Source organism: Maylandia zebra, linkage group LG14 (assembly GCF_041146795.1).
Source record: "Maylandia zebra isolate NMK-2024a linkage group LG14, Mzebra_GT3a, whole genome shotgun sequence".
NCBI lineage: Eukaryota > Metazoa > Chordata > Actinopteri > Cichliformes > Cichlidae > Maylandia > Maylandia zebra.
This window is the reverse complement of record NC_135180.1, coordinates 17,815,476-17,839,947: the sequence shown is the minus strand read 5'-3', so window position 1 is coordinate 17,839,947 and position 24,472 is coordinate 17,815,476. Positions and strand designations below refer to the sequence as shown.

General features: G+C 42.1%; 1 protein-coding gene across 2 annotated transcripts in view; it reads right to left on the bottom strand.

Moving 5' to 3' along the window:
- LOC101482085 (von Willebrand factor A domain-containing protein 5A) overlaps nt 1-24,472 on the bottom strand; it is a 31,769-nt gene that overhangs the window by 5,384 nt on the left and 1,913 nt on the right. The window contains exons 2-26 of one of the 2 annotated variants that reach the window (XM_076892379.1): nt 22,905-22,952; nt 22,546-22,748; nt 21,042-21,264; nt 19,259-19,443; nt 19,061-19,175; nt 18,792-18,931; nt 18,614-18,702; nt 18,381-18,525; nt 17,550-17,629; nt 17,352-17,466; nt 17,048-17,206; nt 16,874-16,977; nt 16,462-16,682; nt 15,248-15,286; nt 7,521-7,541; nt 7,180-7,194; nt 6,894-6,917; nt 5,675-5,689; nt 5,453-5,476; nt 3,991-4,011; nt 3,685-3,705; nt 3,429-3,452; nt 3,321-3,335; nt 2,692-2,721; nt 1,960-2,103 (exon numbers count right to left, since the gene is read on the bottom strand). In XM_076892379.1, the coding sequence (XP_076748494.1) occupies nt 1,960-2,103; nt 2,692-2,721; nt 3,321-3,335; nt 3,429-3,452; nt 3,685-3,705; nt 3,991-4,011; nt 5,453-5,476; nt 5,675-5,689; nt 6,894-6,917; nt 7,180-7,194; nt 7,521-7,541; nt 15,248-15,286; nt 16,462-16,682; nt 16,874-16,977; nt 17,048-17,206; nt 17,352-17,466; nt 17,550-17,629; nt 18,381-18,525; nt 18,614-18,702; nt 18,792-18,931; nt 19,061-19,175; nt 19,259-19,443; nt 21,042-21,264; nt 22,546-22,748; nt 22,905-22,947 (2,215 nt within the window). In that variant the 5' untranslated portion in view covers nt 22,948-22,952. The remainder of the gene's footprint in view (nt 1-1,959; nt 2,104-2,691; nt 2,722-3,320; nt 3,336-3,428; nt 3,453-3,684; nt 3,706-3,990; nt 4,012-5,452; nt 5,477-5,674; nt 5,690-6,893; nt 6,918-7,179; nt 7,195-7,520; nt 7,542-15,247; nt 15,287-16,461; nt 16,683-16,873; nt 16,978-17,047; nt 17,207-17,351; nt 17,467-17,549; nt 17,630-18,380; nt 18,526-18,613; nt 18,703-18,791; nt 18,932-19,060; nt 19,176-19,258; nt 19,444-21,041; nt 21,265-22,545; nt 22,749-22,904; nt 22,953-24,472) is intronic. The other variant, XM_076892380.1, reaches the window with a different exon arrangement.

Sequence of the window (24,472 nt, the reverse complement as noted above, 5' to 3'; positions counted from 1 at the left end):
GCCCAGTCTGACCACTTGGCGTCTGTCAGACAGGAAGCTAAGGATCCAGCTGCAGAGGGAGCTGCTCAGTCCTAGATCCTGCAGTTTCCTGTCCAGCTTCGAGGGAACGATGGTATTGAATGCTGAGCTGTAATCTACAAACAGCATTCTCACATACGTGTCTCTCTTCTCCAGGTGTGACAGGGCAGTATGTAGTGTCAGGGCTATGGCATCATCAGTGGACCTGTTGTGGCGGTATGCGAACTGTAGAGGGTCCAGTGAGTCCGGTAATGCAGAGCAGATGAAGTCCCTGACCAGCTTCTCGAAGCATTTGCTTACGATGGGGGTCAGGGCTACAGGTCGCCAGTCGTTTAATGAGGAGATGGTGGAAGATTTGGGTACAGGGACGATGGTGGCCATTTTGAAGCAGGCTGGGACTACAGACAGAGAGAGGGAAAGGTTGAAGATGTGCGTGAACACTCCAGCCAGCTGAGCCGCGCATGACTTGAGGACGCGGCCGGGAATCCCGTCCGGACCAGTAGCTTTGCGTGCGTTCACCTTCCTGAAGCACCTCCGCACATCCTCCTCAGACACAGTGTGCGCACTGACGTCATCCGCGGTGCGCACACTGTCCGGTCTCATGGTGTTCGCTGTGTCGAATCTAGCGTAGAATACGTTTAGATCCTCACACAGAGAGGCCGTGGTCTGCGGTGTGCTGGTTTTCCCTCTAAAGTCTGTGATCGTGTTTAGTCCCTGCCACATACTCCGAGGGTTGTCAAACTGTTGCTCCACCCTGTCCCTGTACTCACGTTTGGCTGCTTTGATCGTCTTCCGGAGTTGGTAATGTGCGTGTTTGTAGTCCGATGTGTTCGCGGAGGCAAAGGCGGTGCTCCGTGCCGCCAGTGCCGCGCGAACATCTCCGTTAATCCAGGGTTTTTGATTTGGGAAGGATTTGACTGTTCTGGATGGGACGACATCTTCCACGCATTTCCTGATAAATCCGCAGACTGAGTCTGTGTATTCATCAATGTCCCTAGCAGCCACGTGAAACATTTCCCAGTCCGCGTGATCAAAACAGTCCCGCAGCGCAGACTCCGATTGGTCTACTATATATATACATATATATAGTAGAATTCATAGTAGTCCATATACTCGGCTGAAGGACTATAATATGATAGTATAACATAAATGTGTATGAGAAAATACAAAGACAAATATTCTACAGTAAATTTACAGTAAAGCACATTTTCCTCTTTTTTGCAGTGCAGTGTTATGGTAAGATGACTATAATGTGGCGACAACAATGAAGAATGTATTGGGTGCCCTGAAATTCTGTAAATGATGGAAACTGGACGCTTCTGTTGGTTGATAACGACTGTGTTTAGTCTGTTCCTTCCCATTCCATGCAAGGCCACCTGGGTTGGCTGGAAGACTGTTTACTTAGCCTAGCAGGGCGAAGGACACTGTCTCAGCTGAACTCTGGACACGCACACACATACATATACACTGATATGCACACACTCATCCCCCCTCCCTTTCCAAACGCCTTCGACGCTTATTCCCTTCCGATGCTGACAGGGATCAAGGAGACCAGCGCACGCAGGCCTGGATGTACTGTCTAATTCGGCGGTCTCTCACCCTTTACCCACCCCTGTTGCTTGTCATGTGTTTCTTTGGTGTATTAAGAGTTTTTTTTCATGTGCTATGTGCAGAGGTGTTTTTTTTTTCTGTTCTCAAACGGATCTCCCTGTCGGAGCTCAGTCTGGGGGGAGTTATTTTTTTTCTCCTTATCTTTCCTCATGTGGTGCATTTTCCATTGTTATACCTCTCTGACCTGTCTTCCCCATGTGATGTTTTGTGTAATGTATGTATGGTTGGAGGGTAAGATGGCGCCACCATTGCGTGCAATAGGTCGGCAGCCTTATGAAATTTCCCCTTGTGGGACTAATAAAGGTATATCAAATCAAATCAAATCATTACCTTCAGACACAAAGTTTAGACGAGCATCATCATAGTTGGTAGGCGTCTTATGAGATTTCCAAAAGACAGGTAGCTTCTTCTTCATGTGAGTAAATAGCCCTTTTTTGCTGTCAGACTTGTTTGTTGGTTCATAGCTATCAGGTTCTGCGAGATTAGAGAGACCACAACTCAATGAAGCTCAAGTCATTATTATAAAAACACACACACTACAGTCCAACTGGGTGATCTGGTAATTCATTACTTTCATATGACTGATGCTGAGTTAAGTTTATTCCTTTCCAATAAATAGAAATCCACATCCATCCAGTGCAGTAACGGTCATCTAAAACAAAGTAAATAGGAGCTGCTCCAGTTCTACTGCCTGTGGGCGTCCTGACTAAGCAAATGTGCAACAAGTGCAATGGTATCTCTCTTAAATGTAGGACAATGAAAACTCTTGGACTCCTATGTCAGGAACTGGTTCATATGTTTTTTTAACAGTCATCACAATGCAGCAATATGTTGTCTCTTGCTGATTTAAAAACATGGAGCAAATGGTGACCTGAGAATTGAGAAGCAGAACAACTATCACTGGATTGGAATGGTAACGCAATAAACACAAGATGTTAAAGGCTTCCAAGGCAAAATTAAAGATCAACTGTGGCAAACGCATGTGGTGTTTAGTTGCGTGCTTACAGCCATTTAACGTATTTTTAATCACACTGTTTCTGCAACATTTAGCTTTTTACTCACCTCTAACAGAGCGCATGACCTGCGATTGAGCTAAACAACACACAATTAAAAGTCTGATGTTAAAATCATTAAGTAAACAGTATCATCCATTTTTTTTAAAAAAAAATCATAAAGACATGGTTAATTTTCTTAAAATTGACATAACATGAAACAACTTTTTCTCTATGAAGTGTATTTCACATCAAGCTTAGAATGGGTAAAATACTAACTTTGTCAGAGAAATGTGTTAGTTTATTTAGTGATTGCAGACAATTGCTATATTTATAAAAATCACAGAAACAGATTTTTAACCTCACAGATGAATTTAAGTAATTTAAAAAAAACGAAAAAGAAAAAACACAATAAAAGTAAATATTGCCCAAAAAATAAGCTGCACTGATGGAGGTTTTAACTCTCAGAGCGCCTCTTATTTCATATTTTTTCCCTTTACTCTGTTGTGTGTGTGTGTGTCTGTAGAAATTAGTAAACATATTTTTTTAAACTGACCTCCCTTGACTTGCTGTTCAGGAATAATTTATACAATTTAGATTTATATGAGTATGAAGAAAATAAACTCAACCTTCACCTTCATCATCATCAGCCTGTTAATAATTACAAAACAGAGAATACTAAAAAACTTTTTTCCTTACCACAACCCATGAGTGCTGTGAAAGCAAAAACATTTAAAAATGTTTTTTTTTTAAATCTTACTTACTCTTTTTTATGTTACAATGCAGGAAAAAAACTTTTAAACTTACCTTCATTTCTGGATGGAAGACACTCTAGTCAAGGATAAAAATAGGTGATATTCAATAATTAAGAAAACAAACACAGTGATTGGCTTCTGATGTTGCTATAATTATTTACTCATTAAGCAGTTTTTAAATTCTACAAAGTTATTAGTTATTCAGTAATCTTTGAAATATCACACACATTGTAACAACTCAATCTTCATCACTTGTTGCTTTAGATAATGTTAATAATTACAACACAGAGACACAGCTTTTAACCTACCACGTAGGCGTCCATTACCATCTGTGAGATAGAAGATAAGAATAAGATTAATTATCAGTAACACAATGTATTAACTAAACTTCAAGGTAAAAATAGGTGATATTCAGTAATTAAGAAAAAAAACCTCTGTGATTGCCTTCTGATGTTGCTATAATTATTTACTCATTAAGCAGTTTTTAAAGTCTACAAAGTTATTAGTTATTCAATAATTAAAATATTGCAGAAGTTTTAACAACTCAATCTTCATCACTTGTTGCTTTAGAGGATGTTAATAATTACAACACAGAGACACAACTTGTAACCTACCACAGAGGCTTCCATAGCATTCTGTGAGACAGAAGATAAGAATAAGATTAATTATCATTAACGAAATGTATTAACTAGACTTCTTATCATGATTCAAAACAAGTGGTTCAAAAGGTACTTAGAATAATGTCACAACATGACATTTTGTACATACAAAACACTTTATCACATGAAGAAATCAGCACACACAAACACACTGAGCTCAGACTAAATGATGGCTCTGAGAATCAAATACAATGAACACGTTTGTTCCATTGATGTGCGCCTTTTTAAAAATATATAAACCTGACCACTCTAGAGAGATAAAATGGAAATGTTTGAGCGTGATGTCAATACGCAAGACATAATAAAAGAAAAACGCAACGATTGGCTTGCAAACTATTTCAAGTGTACAAGTTATTCAATAGTTTTGCAGATGATGTGGTTCTGTTGGCTTCATCGGGTGAGGGCCTCCAGCTCGCACTGGAACGGTTCGCAGCCGAGTGTGAAGCAGCGGGAATGAGGATCAGCACCTCCAAATCTGAGGCCATGGTTCTCAGCCGGTGGAGTGCCCACTCCGGGTCGGGGATGAGTTCCTGCCACAAGTGGAGGAGTTCAAGTATCTCGGGGTCTTGTTCGCGAGTGATGGGAGAAGGGAGCCGGAGATCGACAGACGGATTGGGGCTGCAGCTGCAGTAATGCGGACGCTGCACCGGTCCGTCGTGGTGAAGAGGGAGCTGAGTGTAAAAGCGAAGCTCTCAATTTACCGGTCGATCTACGTCCCTACCCTCACCTATGGCCACGAGCTGTGGGTAGTGACCGAAAGAACGAGATCGTGGATACAAGCGGCAGAAATGAGCTTCCTCCGAAGGGTGGCTGGCCTCTCCCTTAGAGATAGGGTGAGAAGTTCGGCCATCCAGGAGGGGCTCAGAGTAGAGCAGCTGCTGCTCCACATCGAAAGGAGCCAGCTGAGGTGGTTCGGGCATCTGACAAGGATGCCCCCTGGGCGCCTCCTGGGTGAGGTGTTCCAGGCATGTCCCACTGGGAGGAGGCCCCGGGGCAGACCCAGGACACGCTGGAGAGATTATATCTCTCGGCTGGCCTGGGAACGCCTTGGTATTCCCCCGGATAAGCTGGAGGAGGTGGCTGGGGAGAGGGAGGTCTGGGCCTCTTTGCTTAGGCTGCTGCCCCCGCGACCCGGCCCCGGACAAAGCGGATGAAGATGGATGGATGGATGGATGGAAGTTATTCAATAATACTCAAAATAACACAAAGGTTATAGCAATTCAGCCTTCTTCACTTTGTGTCAACAAATGACTACCAATGTAATTAATGACTACCAAAGCAAACCTGAAAATATAAAAACTCTACAAACTTTTTTAAAATGTGCAAAGATGGAAAAATGCTTTTTATTTTATATGTTTTCTTAATTACTCATTTTTGATGTATAATTTAGAAAAAAAAAAAACACTTTTAAACTTACCTGTCCATTCAGATGGAAGACACTCTGGTCAAGGAAAAAAATAGGTGATATTCAATAATTAAGAAAACAACCTCAGTGAGTCTACAAAGTCTACCAAGTTGTTAGTTATTCAATAATTGTTGAAATATCACACACATTGTAACAACTCAATCTTCACCACGTGTTGCTTTAGACAATGTTAATAATTACAAAACACAAAATATTAAAAAAAGATTTCCTTACTATATTCCGCGGATGCTGAGAAAGCATAAAAAAGAAATAAAGATGAAAGGTGAAAACATGTTAGCAAACATAATTTACAAATTTTTTGGTTGTTGAGCTTCATACTGTGACTCATCACAAACAATTTAAACTTTTGCAGAATACTATTCATATTCACTTGCTGCTTTGGACAACCGACTATGTTAATAACTATGAAAAAACCTGGGCAAACATAACAGCTCCTGTACAAACTGCATTTCACATTAAAGCTGAAATGTAGTTATAGGTATATATATATATATATATATATATATATATATATATATATATATATATATATATATATATATATATATATATACGGTGTAGGCTGTGTAAAGATGCCCCAGAGACAATCCAGCACATAACAGCAGGGTGCAAGATGCTAGCAGGCAAGGCATACATGGAACGCCATAACCAAGTGGCCGGCATAGTGTACAGGAACATCTGTGCCGAGTATAACCTGGAAGTCCCGAGGTCAAAATGGGAGATGCCCCCAAGGGTGGTGGAGAATGACCGAGCTAAGATCCTGTGGGACTTCCAGATACAGACGGACAAAATGGTGGTGGCTAACCAACCGGACATAGTGGTGGTAGACAAACAGAAGAAGATGGCCGTAGTGATCGATGTAGCGGTTCCGAATGACAGCAATATCAGGAAGAAGGAACACGAGAAGCTGGAGAAATACCAAGGGCTCAGAGAAGAGCTCCAGAGGATGTGGAGGGTGAAGGTAATGGTGGTCCCCGTGGTAATCGGAGCACTAGGTGCGGTGACTCCCAAGCTAGGCGAGTGGCTCCAGCAGATCCCAGGAACAACATCGGAGATCTCTGTCCAGAAGAGCGCAGTCCTGGGAACAGCTAAGATACTGCGCAGGACCCTCAAGCTCCCAGGCCTCTGGTAGAGGACCCGAGCTTGAAGGATAAACCGCCCGCAGGGGCGTGCTGGGTGTTTTTTTTTATATATATATATATATATATATATACACTCAGATACAGGGATGTGAATAACAGGGTTAAAAGTAACGAAGTTACTAACGACGTTACTTTTTTCAGTAACAAGCAATCTAATTAATTACTCTTTCTAATTACTCCATCACAGAGGTGTGTGCTGTCTGAATGCTTCTTGTTTTATATGTTTTCTCTTCTTATTCTTTATTAATGTTACAATGTAAAAAATGAAAAAAGAACTTTTTTAAACTGACCTGGTCTTAGAGGTTGATAATGCTCTGGTCAGGGATAAAATAGATATACGAGGTCAACAGAAAAAAAAGAAAAGAAAGAAAACAGATTCAGTGATTGGTTTCTGATGTTGGTATAATTAGTTACGCATTAAAAGCATTGTTTAAAGTCTAGAAAGTTATTCAGTAATCTTTGAAATATCACAGAAGTTGTAACAACTCAATCTTCATCACTTGTTGCTCTAGACAACAGCCTATGTTAATAATTACAAAACACAAAATATATTTTAAAAAAAGCATTGTTTCTTACGATATGTCTCGAATGCTGAGAAAGACAAAAAAAAGAAGTAAGAAAATAGGTGAAAACATGTTAGCAAACATAATTTACAAATTTTTTGGTTGTTGAGCTTCATACATGAGCAGTCAAAAACAATTTAAACATTGTGCAAAATAATATTCATATTCACTTGGTGCTTTGGACAACGGACTATATGTTAATAAGTACGAAAACAAAAACCCATAACAGCTCCTGTACAAACTGCATTTCACATTAAAGCTGAAATGTAGTTAAACAGCAGCTGTGTCACAGAAATGTGTTGGTTTATTTACTGTTTGTTGTCATTTACTATATTTATACAGCTTCTAACCTACCAGGTGGGTGTGCACGGCCATCTGTGAGACAGGAGACAAGAATAAGATTAAATATAAGTGGCAAAATATATCAACTGGACTTCTTATCATGATTCAAATCAAGGGGTTCAAAAGGTACTTGGAATAATATCACAACATTAAATTTTGTACACACAAAACACTGTAATTTCAAATGTTCAAACTACTTAAATTAAGTCATGTAAAGACTTTTTTTTAAAAACAGTTCTATTAACTCAAATAGCTTAAGAGCTCCAAACTTCAAAGGGGGTTCAAACAGGGTATGCCCAACACATTCTACAACAAACTTTCAACCATCTTATTCAACCAAAGATTTTAAAATAGAAGGCTCCCAAAACAGGTCAGTCAGCAAATATCTTTATAGAAATTTTTAAAATTCACAATGGAAAGAGATATAACATGAACCTTAAGGCGAGATTTTTTTATTCTAGCATTCATCCATTTTGTTTTAATTTTTTGCTTTTCTATTTCTCTTCTCCCTGCTTTCAGCTCAATCCTAAACATCCTTTCTCCACTAAGCCCACTGTCTCTACTCTGCACACATTCTAACCATCTCACCCTTGCCTTTTTATTTTATTGTCACTTGGGTTCAGTGGCCTCTGAACTGAACTCAGGTGTGAACTCAGGTGTGACCAGCTTCCCGGCAGGTCACACCTGAAGTGGATGATGACACACACCTGCTGTTAATCAGCCTCATCTGGAGGGAGCTACTATAGAGAGTGGCTGAGCTCCTATCAATTTGGGATCGTTGCATGACTACCTGTTAGTTTCCCAGCAAGTCAGTGAGTGTGTGCTTGACGCAGTCTGGAGTTTACTGATGGCTGCCTCTGTGTTTTTCCCAGAAGGATTGTGGGAACCAGAGGGCTGAGGGGCAGAGCAAACACGCTTGGTAGATGCTGAGAGTGGTCCTGTTGCTGAAGTTGGGATTATCCTGTAATCTCTTACTAACCACTGCTTCAGTGACTGGAACTCAAGTGAAAAGAGATGTGACATTGTACGAGACCATTGTTTCATCTGCCTTCATAATGACATCTTTTACCTTCTCAACCAAATCCAAGGTGTTCTAGATGTGGTGTTCGGACATGCCTACCACTGGGTTGAGGATTGAAGCCAGAAAATTTGTGAGGTTATAGGTGACCAAGTTGATCATACAGACAACTGATCTTTAAAGGTACACCCTGTTTATGTATCTTCTGTAAACCATACAGACTTGGTGTAGATTCCCCTGAGTATAGCCTGTGGTACGATGCCCGGTCAATATCATTGTCTTGTTCTAACTGTTTCAGACATCTATCACCCTCTTCCTGTAACCACTTCCTGGGTTTCGTTTTAGAGGCATTTTTGTTACTGAGCAGCGAAAAAAGTTTCTCATGATAGTCTTTCTGGTTTAGTAAAACCATGCACCTACTCTTGTCTGCCAGAAGGATGATAATGTTGTTGTCATTACTAAGTGATGTGAGTGCCTTCCTCTTCTCCATGCTGATGTTGCATTGCTGACACAGGCCGAAACTCTTGTCCATAGCTGCTCTGCTTCCACATTTGCAATGTTGTTGTTTTGGATTGCTGTTTCTGTGGATGTGATCAGTTCCACTAGCAGGATTTGTCTCGGTGTCACACCAAAGTCAATCCTTTTGCAAGGATGTTTTTCTCTGCTTGGGTGAGTTGTCTGTCAGACAAATCCTTGGTGTGGCATCCTTCTCTTTTCTGACTGCTGAGGACATCCATCCATCCATCCTCTTCCGCTTATATGGGGCTGGGTCACAGGGGCAGCAGCCTAAGCAGAGAAGCCCAGACCTCCCTCTCCCCAGCCACCTCCTCCAGTTTGTCCGGGGGAACACCAAGGCGTTCTCAGGAGATATAATCTCTCCAGCATGTGCTGGGTTTGCCCTGGGGCATCCTCACAGATGCCCAACACACCTCACCCAGGAGGCGCCCATCCTTGTCAGATGCCTGGCTCCTTTTGATGTGAAGGAGCAGCAAGACCCTCCCGGATGGCCGAACTTCTCAACCTATGTCTAAGGGAGAGGCCAGCCACCCTTCGGAGGAAGCCCATTTCTGCTGCTTGTATCCGTGACCTCGTTCTTTCGGTCACTACCCACAGCTCGTGACCATAGGCGAGGGTAGGGACGTAGATACACCGGTAAATTCAGAGCTTCCCTTTTACACTCAGCTCCCTCTCCACCACAACAGACCAGTACAGTGTCTGCATCACTGCAGCCGCAGCCCCAATCCTGACAACAGTCAGGACCCATTCCCTGACGTAGAGACGCAGGGAAAAAACCCTCTCGTCCACTGGGAGAAACCCCAACATACAGGCAGCAAGCCGAGGGGATACCAAGATACCCACCCTAGCCCGCTGCCTCTCACCAGGGGCAACTCCAGACTGAGACAGAGTCCGGCTCCTCTCCAAGAGACTGGTTCCAGAGCCCAAGCTGTGTGTTGAGATTAGCCTGACTATATCTAGCTGGTACCTCTTAACCTCACGGACTAACTCAGGCTCCTTTCCCACCAGAGAGGTGACATTCCATGTTCCAATTGCCAGTCTTGGTAGCCGTGGCTCGGTCCACCAGGGCCACCGCTCCTGGCCGCCGCCCGGTACACAATGCACCCGACTGATACGGAGCCTCCTGTGGGTGCTGGACCTGCAGGACAATGGGCCCATGTCCCTTTTTCGGGCTGTGCCTGGCCAGGCCCCATGGACTTGGGCCCGGCTACCAGACGCTCACCCTCCGGCAACCTCCCCGGGCCGGACTAGAGGGCGGGGTCTCAGTAACCCTATCCCAGGCAGAGTGAACTGTTCCCTCTATGGTCTTCTCATAGGTGTCTGTTGAGGACAATCTCCATATTTTGCTGTAGTTTCCGACGCACAACCAGTGAAATGTCCCTTGTTGTCTGGTTTTAGACTTTTCATGCTGTGCTAGACTAGCTTTCTCAGTTAATTCAAACACCTTTTCAAGAGTATTCTTATCTAGAAGCATTGTAAGTCGCTGTCGGATCCGCTCCTCTTTAGATTTTAGCACATCAATGGTAAAAAAAAATTGTGTCTTTAGTAAACTGAAAAAGTGACAGATGTAATGTGTACTACTTAGTCAGCATGTTTTATTTATGTTAGAAGTGCCAGTATTTTCTTTAATTTAATTGGTATGTATTCTGGCCAATCCAGTGATAGTCTTAAGTGGATGAGTGGGATTTGGTGGGGAGCTCTGAGTGTGAGAGAGGAGCTACAGGTATGAAGTGGACATTTGAGCGAGTAACACAGTAACACACGCTGAAGAATAGTGGTGCAACGGATCACGGTTGATCCGAAATCCGAACCGATCGCGATTCGAAAAAGAAAAAAAAAGTATGAGTATGGTGCGCTTGGTGGGTCTGTCAAGCGATAGTTATGGCCAGCGCTAGCGGTCCAAGTGGCGGAGCAGAGGAGTTTGCGGCATTTAAGCAGCCCTTTGCTGCCCAATCCGACCGGGCTAAAGCTATTACAAAAGCTACTGGGGTGTTTAGCTGAAGATGGGAGGCCGTATTCTGTTGTGCAAAACAAGGGGTTTAAAATGTGATGAACGTGCTTGAGCCATGCTATGATATCTCGTTGCGCGTCCACTTCAGTGTGACAAGATCGTTCCAAGCATGTATGAGCAGGAGAAGTTTAAAGTTATGGCTGAACTGTCCCAGGCATCTTCTGTTGCCCAACTACAAATGGGTGGAGCTCCAGGGCAACAGAAAGCCACGTGACCGTGACCGTGACCGCTCGTTATATCTTTATTTCCGGCGCCCCCCGTGTGCGGCAGCCTGTTACAGCAGCTCTGCTCATTCTGAGTTTCTTTCTTTCTTATCTTTTTCTTCTCGTAATTTTTTATAACTAACGTATTAGTAATTAGACTCTGCAACCATGTTCTACCGTTTTGTGCTAGTTCTGGTCGTTTTTCTTAGTTTATTTCTACTTTTTTCACCCGTGTCTGGGGACCCAGAGCTGGGATCCTTTGTTTACAGTAAGGATCAGCTGTTAGCGCTGCGTCCCGCAGCGGTACTGCCGGCAGACAGACCCGACATTCCCAGCGAGCTGAGGAGGAAAAGACGGGGGTGTCGTGCTGGGAAGGAGCGCCGTCGCCCGAGAAGGAGACGTTATCGACCATCTCTTCCTTCTGTAATTATTGGAAACGTAAGATCTTTGACATTGAGCTGTTGGCCGTTAGCATGCGTCCGTACTACCTGTCCCGGGAATTCTCGCATGTTATCGCAATAACAGCGTATGTCCCCCCCTCGGCCAACGCGGATGCAGCCTGTGACACTCTCCACTCAGTGGTCAGCAGACTGCAAACACAATCTCCGAGAGCCCTTTTCATAATATCAGGGGACTTCAATCATGCCTCTTTGGACTCCACACTGCCCACCTTCACCCAGTATGTGACCTGCCCAACCAGAGACAATAAAACACTGGACTTACTGTATGCCAATGCAGAAGAGGCATACAGTTCATCACCTCTCCCTCCACTGGGCAGATCTGACCACAACCTGGTGCACCTTGTCCCTGTGTATGAGCCCTTAGTGCGCAGGGAGCCACCAGCACAGTACAGAGATGGTCGGAGGAGAGCGAGGAGGCTCTTGAGGATTGTTTTGAGTCGACTGTGTGGGAGGTGATCTGTGACGACCACGGAGAGGACATCAACAGCCTTACTACATGCATTACTGACTATATTAATTTCTGTGTGGATAACACCGTACCTACCAGGACTGTACGGTGTTTCTCCAACAACAAACCTTGGATTACCCCAGAAATTAAAACCGTCCTCAAGCAGAAGAGGAGGGCCTTCAAATCCAAAGACATAGAGGAGTTGAAAAGGGTGCAGAGAGAGTTGAGGGGACTGATAAGGAATGGGAAGGACAGCTACAGGCAAAAGATGGAGAACCAGCTTCAGCAAAACAATGTTGGTGAAGTCTGGAGAGGCCTCAGAACCATCTCAGGCCACAAACATCAGAACTCTCTGCCTGGGAGGGATGTGAGGTGGGCAAATAAACTGAATCATTTCTTCAACAGATTTCATTCAGCCATGAGGCAGTCTCCAACATCGGCTGCAGACTCACCCACCCCCACTGCTGCTGTTCCACCTCTGACACCTCAGACACTTCACACCTCCTCTATTCACCCTGCTCACTCCCCCCCACCCCCAACAACAGCATCCAATACACACTCAACACAAGGCTCCAGCCTGTCTCTCTCAACCACCCAGGTTAGGAGGGAACTGAGGAGGATTAATGGCAAGAAGGCAGCGAGCCCAGATGGCATCAGCTCGAGGGTCGTCAGGTCCTGCGCGGACCAACTGTGTGGGGTGATGGAGCACCTCTTCAACCTGAGCCTGAGGCGGGGAAGAGTCCCACAGCTCTGGAAAACCTCCTGTGTTGTACCAGTGCCAAAGACTTCACGCCCCAAGGACCTCAACAGCTACAGGCCGGTGGCTCTGACATCCCACCTGATGAAGACCCTGGAGCTGTTGGTCCTTGCTCAGCTTCGGCGCCTAACAAGCTCATCACTGGACCCACTTCAGTTTGCCTACCAGCCTGGCATTGGAGCGGATGATGCCGTCATTCACCTACATCGTTCCCTCGCTCGCTTGGAGACCGCTGGAAGCACTGTGAGAATCATGTTCTTTGATTTCTCCAGTGCCTTCAACACTATTCTTCCCTCGGTTCTGAAAGACAAGCTGGAGAACTCTGGAGAGGACCATCACCTCACTACCTGGATTTTGGACTACCTCACCGACCGACCACAGTATGTGAGGACTCAGGGCTGTGTGTCGGACAGGGTCGTCTGCAGTACGGGGGCCCCACAGGGAACGGTTCTGGCTCCGTTCCTCTTCACCATCTACACTGCAGACTTCTCCCACAATTCCACCCAGTGCTTCCTGCAGAAGTTCTCTGATGACTCTGCAATAGTCGGCCTCATCACTGATGGGGACGACAAGGAGTACAGAGGACTGACTCATGACTTTGTGGACTGGTGCCTCCAGATCAACGCCAGTAAAACCAAGGAGCTGGTGGTAGACTTCCGCAGGCACAAGCATTCTCCACTGCAACCACTGAACATCCAGGGTATGGACATTGAGGCTGTGGACAGCTACAGGTACCTTGGTGTTCATCTGAACAACAGACTGGACTGGACTCATAACTCAGACGCCCTCTACAGGAAAGGGCAGAGCAGGCTGTACCTGCTGCGGAGACTCAGGTCGTTTGGAGTGGAGGGCCCACTCCTGAAGACCTTCTATGACTCTGTGGTGGCTTCTGCTATCTTTTATGGTGTGGTCTGCTGGGGCGGCAGCATCTCTGCTGGGGACAGGAAGAGACTGAACAGGCTGATCCGAAGGGCCAGCTCGGTTCTAGGATGCTCTCTGGACCCAGTGGAGGTGGTGAGTGACAGGAGAATGGAGGCTAAGCTGTCATCACTCTTAGAAAAACATCTCCCACCCCATGCAGCAGACTGTGACAGCACTGAGCAGCTCCTTCAGTGGGAGACTGTGGCACCCACGATGTGGGACGGAGAGATTTCGCAGGTCTTTCCTCCCCACTGCTGTCAGACTCCACAATAAAGACTAACTGATCAAACACACACATCCACACATGTGCAATAACACTAAGTGCAATAATCTTCTCTGGCATCGTTGTATTTTTTACTCAGTTGTATATAGCATTTGTATTCTATTTTTATCTTATTGTATATTTTATTCTATTTTATTCAACTGTATATAGTATTTTATTTTATTCTATTCTGTACAGTTGTGTACTGTATTTATTCTTATTGTATTCTAATTTTTGCTTCATAACTTTTGCACTGTCTACTTCCTGCTGTGACAAAACAAATTTCCCACGTGTGGGACTAATAAAGCTTATCTTATCTTATCTTATTCTTTGCAAGCTCCTTTGACGATGACCGGTAACTCGCGTCACTAAAACAGAACAGTTCCTTTCTCAGTTCCTCCACCGCCTCCCAGATGCATCCTGTTATTAAACTTTTCTAGACTTACACAACATTTGCAATCAGTTTACCCAGACAGACTATGTGTCTGTGTTGTTAACCTCAGTGCATGACCTCACTCAGCGCCATCTGTTACCAGGCAAACTTCAGTGCAGCAGGCTGCTAAATGCACACAGGCAACATGTAATAAATTATACTGTAAACATGTAGGCAACCTTTCAATAGCTGAACTTTGCTCCATTGATCGGCCAGACATCGCGCTGCCCGTAGCTTCAAACCATTAATTAACTTGACCGAGCTTCAACCCTTTAACTATGCAATATGTGTATAACATGATTACAGTTGCACCTGCAATGAAAGATTATTATGTGCTTATGCTAACACCTGAAATACAGACTTTAATATAACCTCACCAGTTTCAATAAATGTGTCAATGAAATAACAATAATGATAAATCATAAATGATGCAACAGTAATAATAAGGATTATGAATAGTAACATAGATTATGAATGTAAAATAATATTTCATTCCGATACTAATTAAATGTAGAATCTAAATAATATTTTCCGTTGTAATTTTTAACTTATTTCGAAATACTAACCTCTCCAGTGTTTTTCACTGTACACAGGCAAAAAGAGTAAACACAAAGAAAAACCCTAATATGAGTAGTTAAAGGATCTTTCAACCTTTTGAAAGATCCTGCAGATGCTTCTTTCAATAACACTTATTCAGGTTTTTACTTACTACGTAGAGAACTGTTCACCACAGGAGGACTCTGGATCACTTTAAAGATAAAGAAAAGAAAAGAAAAAAAGAATGAGTTCAAGTTTAGAGAATCAGTGAAAAAAAAACCTTTCTCACATGCATCCCTCTCTCTGATACTGCAGACATGATGAGTACCTACATTCTACCATACATTACCACCTTGTTTCTACTGTATGTTTTTGGACCACAAGGCGCACTGGATTATAAGGCGCATTAAGTGAAACAAAACAGTCAGATAAGTCAAACTTTACTCAAGTCATTCTTCTTGCTTCCTTCACTTCCGTACCATTGATTCATTAATGTTTATAGCAGCTGCTCTATTCCCATATTGTTGCAGTATATTAATGACTAACCTCGTATTGTGAATAGTTTATCTCAGTTGTTCTCCTGACTGACGTTTGGTTCGTTTACAGCATCCTGCCATGCGATTGCATTTGTCCCTAACTATCGGGAACCCTCGTTAACTTTTATCGAGTGGAAAAAAGCCTTAGCGTTCATCCTCCAGCTTCACTGTGCTAATGTTATGCTAACATAGCTGTGTCTCTAGCGATAATGTAGCACATCATTATATACCAGCTAGTCCAACTTCAGTGACCCTACAAAAGTCACTACTGTTTAGTTTTCTGTCTTCATTTAAGTTGGAAGTGATAACAGAGCAGCACTTTTAATTTTTTCAGAAATCTCGGTCAAAACATGGTATATCATGTTTAGGTGGAAACTAGCGAGCTAACTTCCTGATAACTTCTAATTCTATTAAATTTAATAAATTCTGTTTTCATGAATGCCTGGAGATGAAAGATGAAAGAATGTAGACAGTTTTTAACTCTCAGTGATGCCAGTGTTTGTTTAACTCCAACAATCCATCAAGCAGTGTGGCTTCGTAGCTTACCAAAGTCGTACTAAAACATTTTTTGACGGATTTTTGAGCACCATGCACAACATAAAATCGGTTCAAGGTCAGTAAGCACAACCAGAATCCATGCATTAGGCGCACCGGAGGCGCACTGTCGAGTTTTGAGAAAATTAAAGGACGTTAAGTGCGCCTGATAGTGTGGAAAATACAGTACTTGTTGTCTTTTCATTTGAGTCTGACTTTCTATTAAACCAAACATTTTACTGATTTTATTCATGCTGAACCATCTTTGCTTCAGATCTGGGGTTGACTTTTAGTTTTGCTATTGGGAAAAACTCACTGGCTGTTGGAATATTTCTGCGCACAAGAGGTCCTTGAATCACTTTGCTGTTGTCTTTGTTGACAGCAATGAAGGCAGTAAAAGAACAGCTAACTCCTGATTGGACACTGAGATGCACCACCTTCTCCTTCACACCTCCACCTTGCTGTCCTCTGTGCTCTCTCTCCTCCATCTCCAGGGAGCGAATCAGAGTTCGAGCACCCAACCTGTGGACTGTTAATCTGCAGATAATAAGGAACACCAAGAGATGGGTGACTTAAGTGTTTCTTTGTTTTTTTTTAAAAACTTTATTTCAGATGTGAACACAACATATTTCAGTCCATATTCATTATAATCTACTGCTATTTTCAACCCAATATATCTAAAGTCATGAACCATTGAAAAGTACTGAGTTTCTTAAACTCTGTTTTACCCAGTGTCCTCTGCAGGTCTGAGACTGAAGTGCAGCTGGTTCTCAGAGGGATGACCTGCCAGGCTGTACTTCACCGTCACACAGCCCGCTGCTGCCTCTGAACTCTGACACAGAATCACAGGGTCAGAAGTTATGAAATAGTTAAACAACAACATGAGAAGGTGCTGCTCCTACCTGTCCAGTGAGCTGGGCATAAATCAGCGACCTCTGACCCTGGAAAAGTGCTGTGATTGGTGGAGAGAGGACAGTGACAGACACTTCCTTTGGTAAATCCCATGTGACTGAGATGTCGACCACAACCGGCTGCAGAGCAAATCGCAGCGACTGCATCGCCTGAAAAATAATGAAAAACTCTCCAAATATACACAAACAGTTGGAACAGACATTTTACTCACTGCAGGTCTGATCACAAATATGCATCTGCTGCTGCTGCTGCTGCAATGCTTAACTTGTTTTCTTTTTGTGTTTAATGTCTTACTTTTGCCTGCATCCTGTCAGTCCCTGTGATGAACTGAGCGTGACCTCCTCCTTCTTTGGCCATCCCATTGATGAGAGCAGAGCTGGCCCCTTCCCCAATCCCAAAAGAGAAACACCTGCAATACAACAGTTTTCTACATAGAGGACATGTTGGACATTCTGTAATTGTGTAGACGTACTTGTGTTTTTGTGGTTTCACCTGTGAGAATCTGAGTTCTTCTTCACCAGATCTATCACTTCTTTGGTGTTCCTCACCTCTCCATCAGTAAAGACAAACAGCTAGAGAGGAGAGTTGGCACATAAGGACATAACATCAGACCCAGAAACACACAGCTTGTTCTGAGAGCTGAGTTAGGATTCAGAAACACAAATGTTTTTATGGTAGTGTGCAAAGAACAATGTACAGTTAGTATGAACTCCAAACTAAAGAACAAAGCTGTTACATGAACAACGATTATATTCACAGGGTTAAAATATGTGATATATTAAAAGTTAGATTGTACACTAATGCCAATGCTGAGAAACATTTGTAGAGCGTGTGTGGTCCAAGTTTTGTCCAATGTTTTTATGAAACTGAATCTGCTCTATGTAGATACATCCCTATAAAGCATCTTCATGGTGATATAAAAAAAGCTAAAATATCCTAAATCATTATATTTTAAGATGAAGTTGTTCTAAGGCTAAAGCAAGGCAAGCAGAAAGTAAAATTAAGTTCAAAGGAAATTTCCAGGAGATTAATGCAAAGCAGTTTGTGTGTGTGTGTGTGTGTGTGTGTGTGTGTGTGTGTGTGTGTGTGTGTGTGTGTGTGTGTGTGTGTGTGTGTGTGTGCGCGCGCATACGGGTTCTTACTATCTTGGTGGGGACCATGGTCCCCACGTTGTTGAAGGCATTTTTCACACTTAAATTGTGGTTTTAGTGTTTTAGGGTTACAATTGGTTTATGGTTAATGGTTAAGTTTAGGGAAAGCATTATGTTATTGGGATGTCCCCACGAAGATAGCAAACCAGAAGAGCATGTGAGTGTGTGTTACCTGTCGAGGCTGATTGGGAATGCAGGGCTGGCTGTAAATATATTTGAGGGGCTCCAGGATCTCAGTTCCTCCAAGATTAGCCTCCATCTGCTCAACTTTCTTCAGAGACTCCTTTATGGTCTGCTGGCTGTACTCCACACTCTTACTGCCATCACACAAACACATGCACCAAAACACCCATTAGGATATTTTAACAAAGACAGCAGGGCCTTTGATATGAGGGAGAGACTCACGGGAAGATGTGTTCATAACAGGACCCAAAACTGTAAATGTTGAAATAGCAGCCCATTGGTAAGCTCTTCAACAGGAGCAGCAGAGTATCCTTAACAGAACATTGAAAATATAGTGAGGCCACTGTGTGAGAGGAACAATTTGAAACTAAAGAGTTTATGATTAAAATATTACAGATACCTTGGCACTGCGGATGCGAGTATTACTCATACTTCCAGATCGATCCATTAAGAACACAAACTCTCCACATGAAGCCATCGCAGACTGGGGGAACTCAGGGTACAGACTCACCATCACCACTGGATCACCCATCAGAGAGCCTGAAAAATAACAGACAGAAAAATCTGAGAAATTGCTTTTTGTTTATGTCAACATTTTGAACTTCCAAGCAGAAGTAGATAATGATTTTTAAAATTGGCAAATCAACTACTCCTATCATTTCCACTCACCCGGCTCAGCAGAGGCCTGTCCTGCCTCCACCACAGCAGTGGGCTGGTGAGCATCTTTGTAATAAATCAGCAGTTCAACATCTCTGTCAAACTTGTGTCCTGCAGCCAGTTTGACCTGCACACCACAAACACATTCATATTTAATTCTCAGTAATAAGTAACAACCACACACAGCAGAAACATCAGCACTCTACCTACCGTGGCCTGGGTTTGATCAGTGTTGAGGTACTGGAGAGGGTCCAGGGAACAGTTGGACTCTACTTTAGAGATTGGACGAGGAGAGGACACTCGGGCAGAGAAAGACAGACTGTAGGGCACTAACCCCACACTCGAAAGACCCCCTATGAGCAAGTTCCTTGGCAACAATGAGAGGGAAAAGCTCCCTATTTACAGGAAGAAACGTCCAGCAGAACCAGGTTGAGGGAGGGCCAGCCATTTGCCAAGACCGGTTGAGGGTGAGAGGAGGAAAACAGGACAAAGATATGCCATGGAAGAGAACTTGAATTAAATGCAGAGGTATGTGTAAACGTATAGTGAGTGAAAAAACACTCAGTGAAGAAATACACTTAATGCTTCATGGGAACCTTGACCTATTGCAGTGTAACTAAGGGAAGTTTCTGGGCCACCTGATCCAGTCCTAATTAGGGGAAGGCTGTCCTGTAATTAGTTAAGACTGCTGGGTCTAGAGGTGGCTTTTAAAGTAACAGTTGAACTACTGCCAGTCTGAAGACCTGTGGTACATAGCCGCTTAATAGAAATAGGTTGATCATATTTAAGAATGAAATATGAACTATTGGCAGAGTTTCTTTGAACAGTCTTGTAGGAATGGGGTCTATGAGACATGTTGATCATTTGGAGGAAGTAATGAAGTAATTACTGAAGTTAACTCAGAAAGATCAATTGAAGAAAAAGATGAAATAAATACCACTGGTACTGAAAGTAACTCTACACATTGTTAAGTCAGTGAGATGATTATGAGTATGTTTTTCCTCTAGTAGTTAAAATTGTATTTGTGAAGACATTCATGAATTCATTACTATTTAACGTTAAAGGAATGGTTGGCTCAGCAGAGCTCTGACTTTTTGTCAGCTTGACTACAGTGCTAAGATAAGATACAATAAGATAACCTTTATTAGTCCAACCTGTGGGAAATTTGTTTTGTTACAGCAGAAAGTGGACAGTGCAAAGTTACATCGTAAAATTTAGAAAAACACTGGAAAAGGATAAGAATAAGATACTGTACACAATTGTAGACAATGTAATAGAATAAAATGAATAAAATGCTGCAGAGAAACCTAGGGTTGCTCTTATTTCCTTCAATCAGTGATGAATAGTAACCTTCTAGCTTTACTGAAGGCTTTTTTATAAAGCAAAAAACTATTTTTAAGCTAAATGATGATCTTCTAAATTAGTGAGACACTGTTTCTAGCTTACTTTATCTGCTTTAAGGTGCACATTTGCGAGTTATACCAGGGAGTCAAGTACTTCTGATTTGAGGTGTTCTCTTTCAGAGGAGCCACAGTAACCCCTGTGTTTAAATTGTGGCTAGAAATGACACAAAGAGCAAAGAAACTGCAGTTATAGTAATGGTGGAAGGGCAATCAAATAATTTTGTATGTTTGAAAGACAGAATAAATGCAGAATGAGAAAGAAAGAATGACATAGCCTAACACAGCACAGATACTCCATAACCCCAAAGTCCATCCCCTAATCATGTTATAGATTCTGGACTTGAAAATAAAGTGTTGAGAAAGACAGTTGCTTTCAATGTTTATGTTTCCATGTTACGCTTAATTCTTTTCAAGTTTATCTTTTTTGTCTACATAACAAATTCAAAAATATTTTATTTATGGAGGAAGAGAGACGGAGAGAGAGAAAGAGGTTGGAAATTCCTCCACCACCATAGTTGCAGTTATGAAACCTTTTTCTATGCAGAGGTGTGAGTTTGAGGCTTTCTGTTAGTGTCAACGTTTTTTCCTACCCCGAGGCTGGTATCGAGGGTTGAGCACAGCAGGCAGACAGAACCTCAGACCATCATCAGCCTGCACAGCCAGCTCAGCCACATACTCCAACCTGATGGAGGCGCGCTCTCCTGGAGGCAGACTGCCCACACTCAGAGAGAATATATCTGGACTCTGATCACTCTCCTCCAATAGGAAGGCCTGCTGACCCGAGCTCAGAGCATCATCATACTCCTCACGAGCCTGAAGGACAGGTGGCACATGTCAGTGACATTCACTGTTTATTATTAATTTGAATCTTGTTTGTCTGTTTGTTTGTTAATTTATTTCAATCATGTGAACAATATACAAGTACATTTAGCAAAGAAACGAAGAGAAAATAATGCTATACAAAATAAAGCTAATACATTTCAATATTGCTTCAACTGTTCCGATTCAGTTACATATCAAAAAGGAGTGGGAAGTAGTAGCCTACACACTTATTTAATCCCATCCCTTTGCCTTAGGTTATCAATATTTAGTCAGCTTCCTTACTGATAAAATCTGCAGTAAAAATAGCGAACAGATATCTGATATAATACTGTATATACATCACATCATGACACTTTCTAAATAGAGACATTCACTGAATTTCAACATTTTCCTTTTCTTTCATGAAAATCATTATAACTATATCTTTATAACTCTTTTTGAACTGCTTTATGTTTGGACACTGCTGCAACTCCATATTCAAACTGTTCCACAGCTTCACTCCATGGACAGAAATGCAAAAGCTTTTGCTGGTAATAATAATAATAATAATAATAATAATAATAATAATAATAATAATAATAATAATAATGGATTGCATTTATATAGCACTTTTCGGGGCCTCAAAGCGCTTTACAATTCCACTATTCATTCACTCTCACATTCATACACTGGTGGAGGCAAGCTACGGTTGTAGCCACAGCTGCCCTGGGGCAGACTGACAGAAGCGAGGCTGCCATATCGCGCCATCGGCCCCTCTGGCCAACACCAGTAGGCGGCAGGTGAAGTGTCTTGTGTGTTTTATTCAAATTTAATGACAATTTGTTTTTATCAGGCCAGAACTTCACTTTACTTATTTCATTAGTCATCTCATCCAATAATTTCTGCAGATCAGCACCAGAGCAGAAAATGTTTGTATCATGAGCAAATAGTACCATTTTAATACTTTGGAGACTTTAAAAATGTCATTGATGTATAAGTTGAAGAATTTTGGGCCCCAAACTGACCCTTAGGGTAGACCACAAGCAATGTCCATACATAAGGAGCAACAACCATTTCATTTCACAAACTGCTTCCTGTCACTTAAATTACTCAGGAAACAAATTTAAAACTACCGCTTTGACACCCTAACGTTCCAGTTTTCTTGTTAATATATTGTGATCTATAGTGTCAAATGCTTTTCTCAAGTCTATGGATAACCTACCACACATTGCTTTTTGTCCATGGAATAGATAATCTTACTTATAATGAGGTTATATTTACTGTCCAGCTCACCTTCTGTTTTTCCATCACCTCAGCTACAATCTGTGTCTGTCCGATCTTAGCACTGAAATGACAGACAGCAGCGTCTCCAGGCAGAGGGAAGACAAAAACAGCCTCTAATGGTTTGTTCTCCTTGTTCTCATAATTCAGAGTGGAGACCACTGTAGCCACATGGTCCCTCACCTCCAGCTCCACCTCAATGCTCTTCAGGGGAACTGACAGACAAACAGAATTCTAACAGTCACACTTCATAGTAGCATTTATTTTTTAAAGTCAAAATTAGATTTTCTGCTGAGCCATCTGTCCATGCAACTCTATTAATTTTTTTATGACAAATTGAAAATTCATTTTAATGTTTATCAGATTTTTACCTGGTTTGTTCTGGGCAGTTAGCAGACCACAGCATCTCATCATTGTACCTGTATAAGAGACAAACACCACAGACAGTTTTCCTCAATAAAACATTTCAGTTTACATAGTATATTATACTACACTTATCAGCTTTTTTTGGAGTCTGTCTCTTCTGCACATACTCAAAGCGAATTTTCACATCACCAGACTCAAAAACATTTATTCTAGCAGCTCAGAAAATGGTTTGTTTGAGAGAAATGAGTCCCCCCCACCACACACACACGCACACAGTGTTTGAGTGCAAAAATAATATATTTTACATATATTTTTTAATAATAATAATAATAATAATAATAATAATATCAGTAGCATCATTACAGCTTTTGATCAGCACCATGGACAGCAACCACAGTCAGGGATAAGGTGAATGCTTTAAAGTCTTTTTCAGCTAGGCCAAAATAGATTTAGCATCTCAAAAATGAAATAAAATTTAATAAAGACAGCTGTCTGTAAACATGGAACTGACAACGCTTGGCGTGGAGATACACCCCAGGAAATATGGTTGTTGACAAGGCAAAGGCGTAGAAAAACTAATTAAAGGATTTTTATTAATAAAATAACTGAAACTAATAAGGAGCAGCAGGGGAAAAAACAGCAAACTACGTGGCAGGACTTACAATACTACCAGACCTGAAATTAAAACACTTTTCAGACACTAATTAAAAGAACAAGATTCAGTGACACTATGTTACTCTAGCAGCTTAACAAAAAAATTAATACGCCTAAAGACAGGCCACCTGTGGCGTTGTGCCCAAGGAGGTGCCACGCATTTTACTATGCGTGGCACCTTTCATCCAAATTTCCATCACTGAAAACTGAGTTTAGGTTTTTATTTGTCACCCAATGTAAAAGGTGTGCGCCGTTTTTGACGTCACGCTGTGCGCCACGTTATTGTTTACATGAGATGAATTTGTACAATGGTGGATAGAGACAAGATATTGTTGCTCTTAATCTTACTATCTGCAGTTTTTACACGCTTACATATACACACGCAGTTACTGGCCCTCCATTTAGAAAGACAGAGAGGTCAGAGTGAACTTCGGACGTGGCTTCTTCAACACAGACGCTCTCATAACCCAAATCCCGACGTCGGTTTTGAATTAAAATATATATATATATATATTAAACTTATGTATGCTGTATACATTTTGTTCATTCCTAATGTTTTTCTTAACATTTCTTAACATTTAAAATGATGAACGCACTTGAAAAGTAACACAAAATAAGTTGCCTTTCCAAAAATAAAAATAAAACTTTTCAGTACTTAAGGTTTTGTGAGGACACAAAACCCTGTATACTCTTTCTCTCCCAGGTTTCTAGACTTCTGATTGGCCAACATTTCTTAGTGGGTTAGGGGTTCTGGTTTGACTTTTTGACTCCGGTTTTTTGCATTTACATGACAACGGAGATATTTTGTGTGGACGAGATTTTTTTTAAAGGAAATCGGAAAATCTACGTTTTCAAAAATACCCGTGTAGCGTTTAAGAGAGAACCTCGCCCATGTGCTCAAACTGTCCCATTGACACCC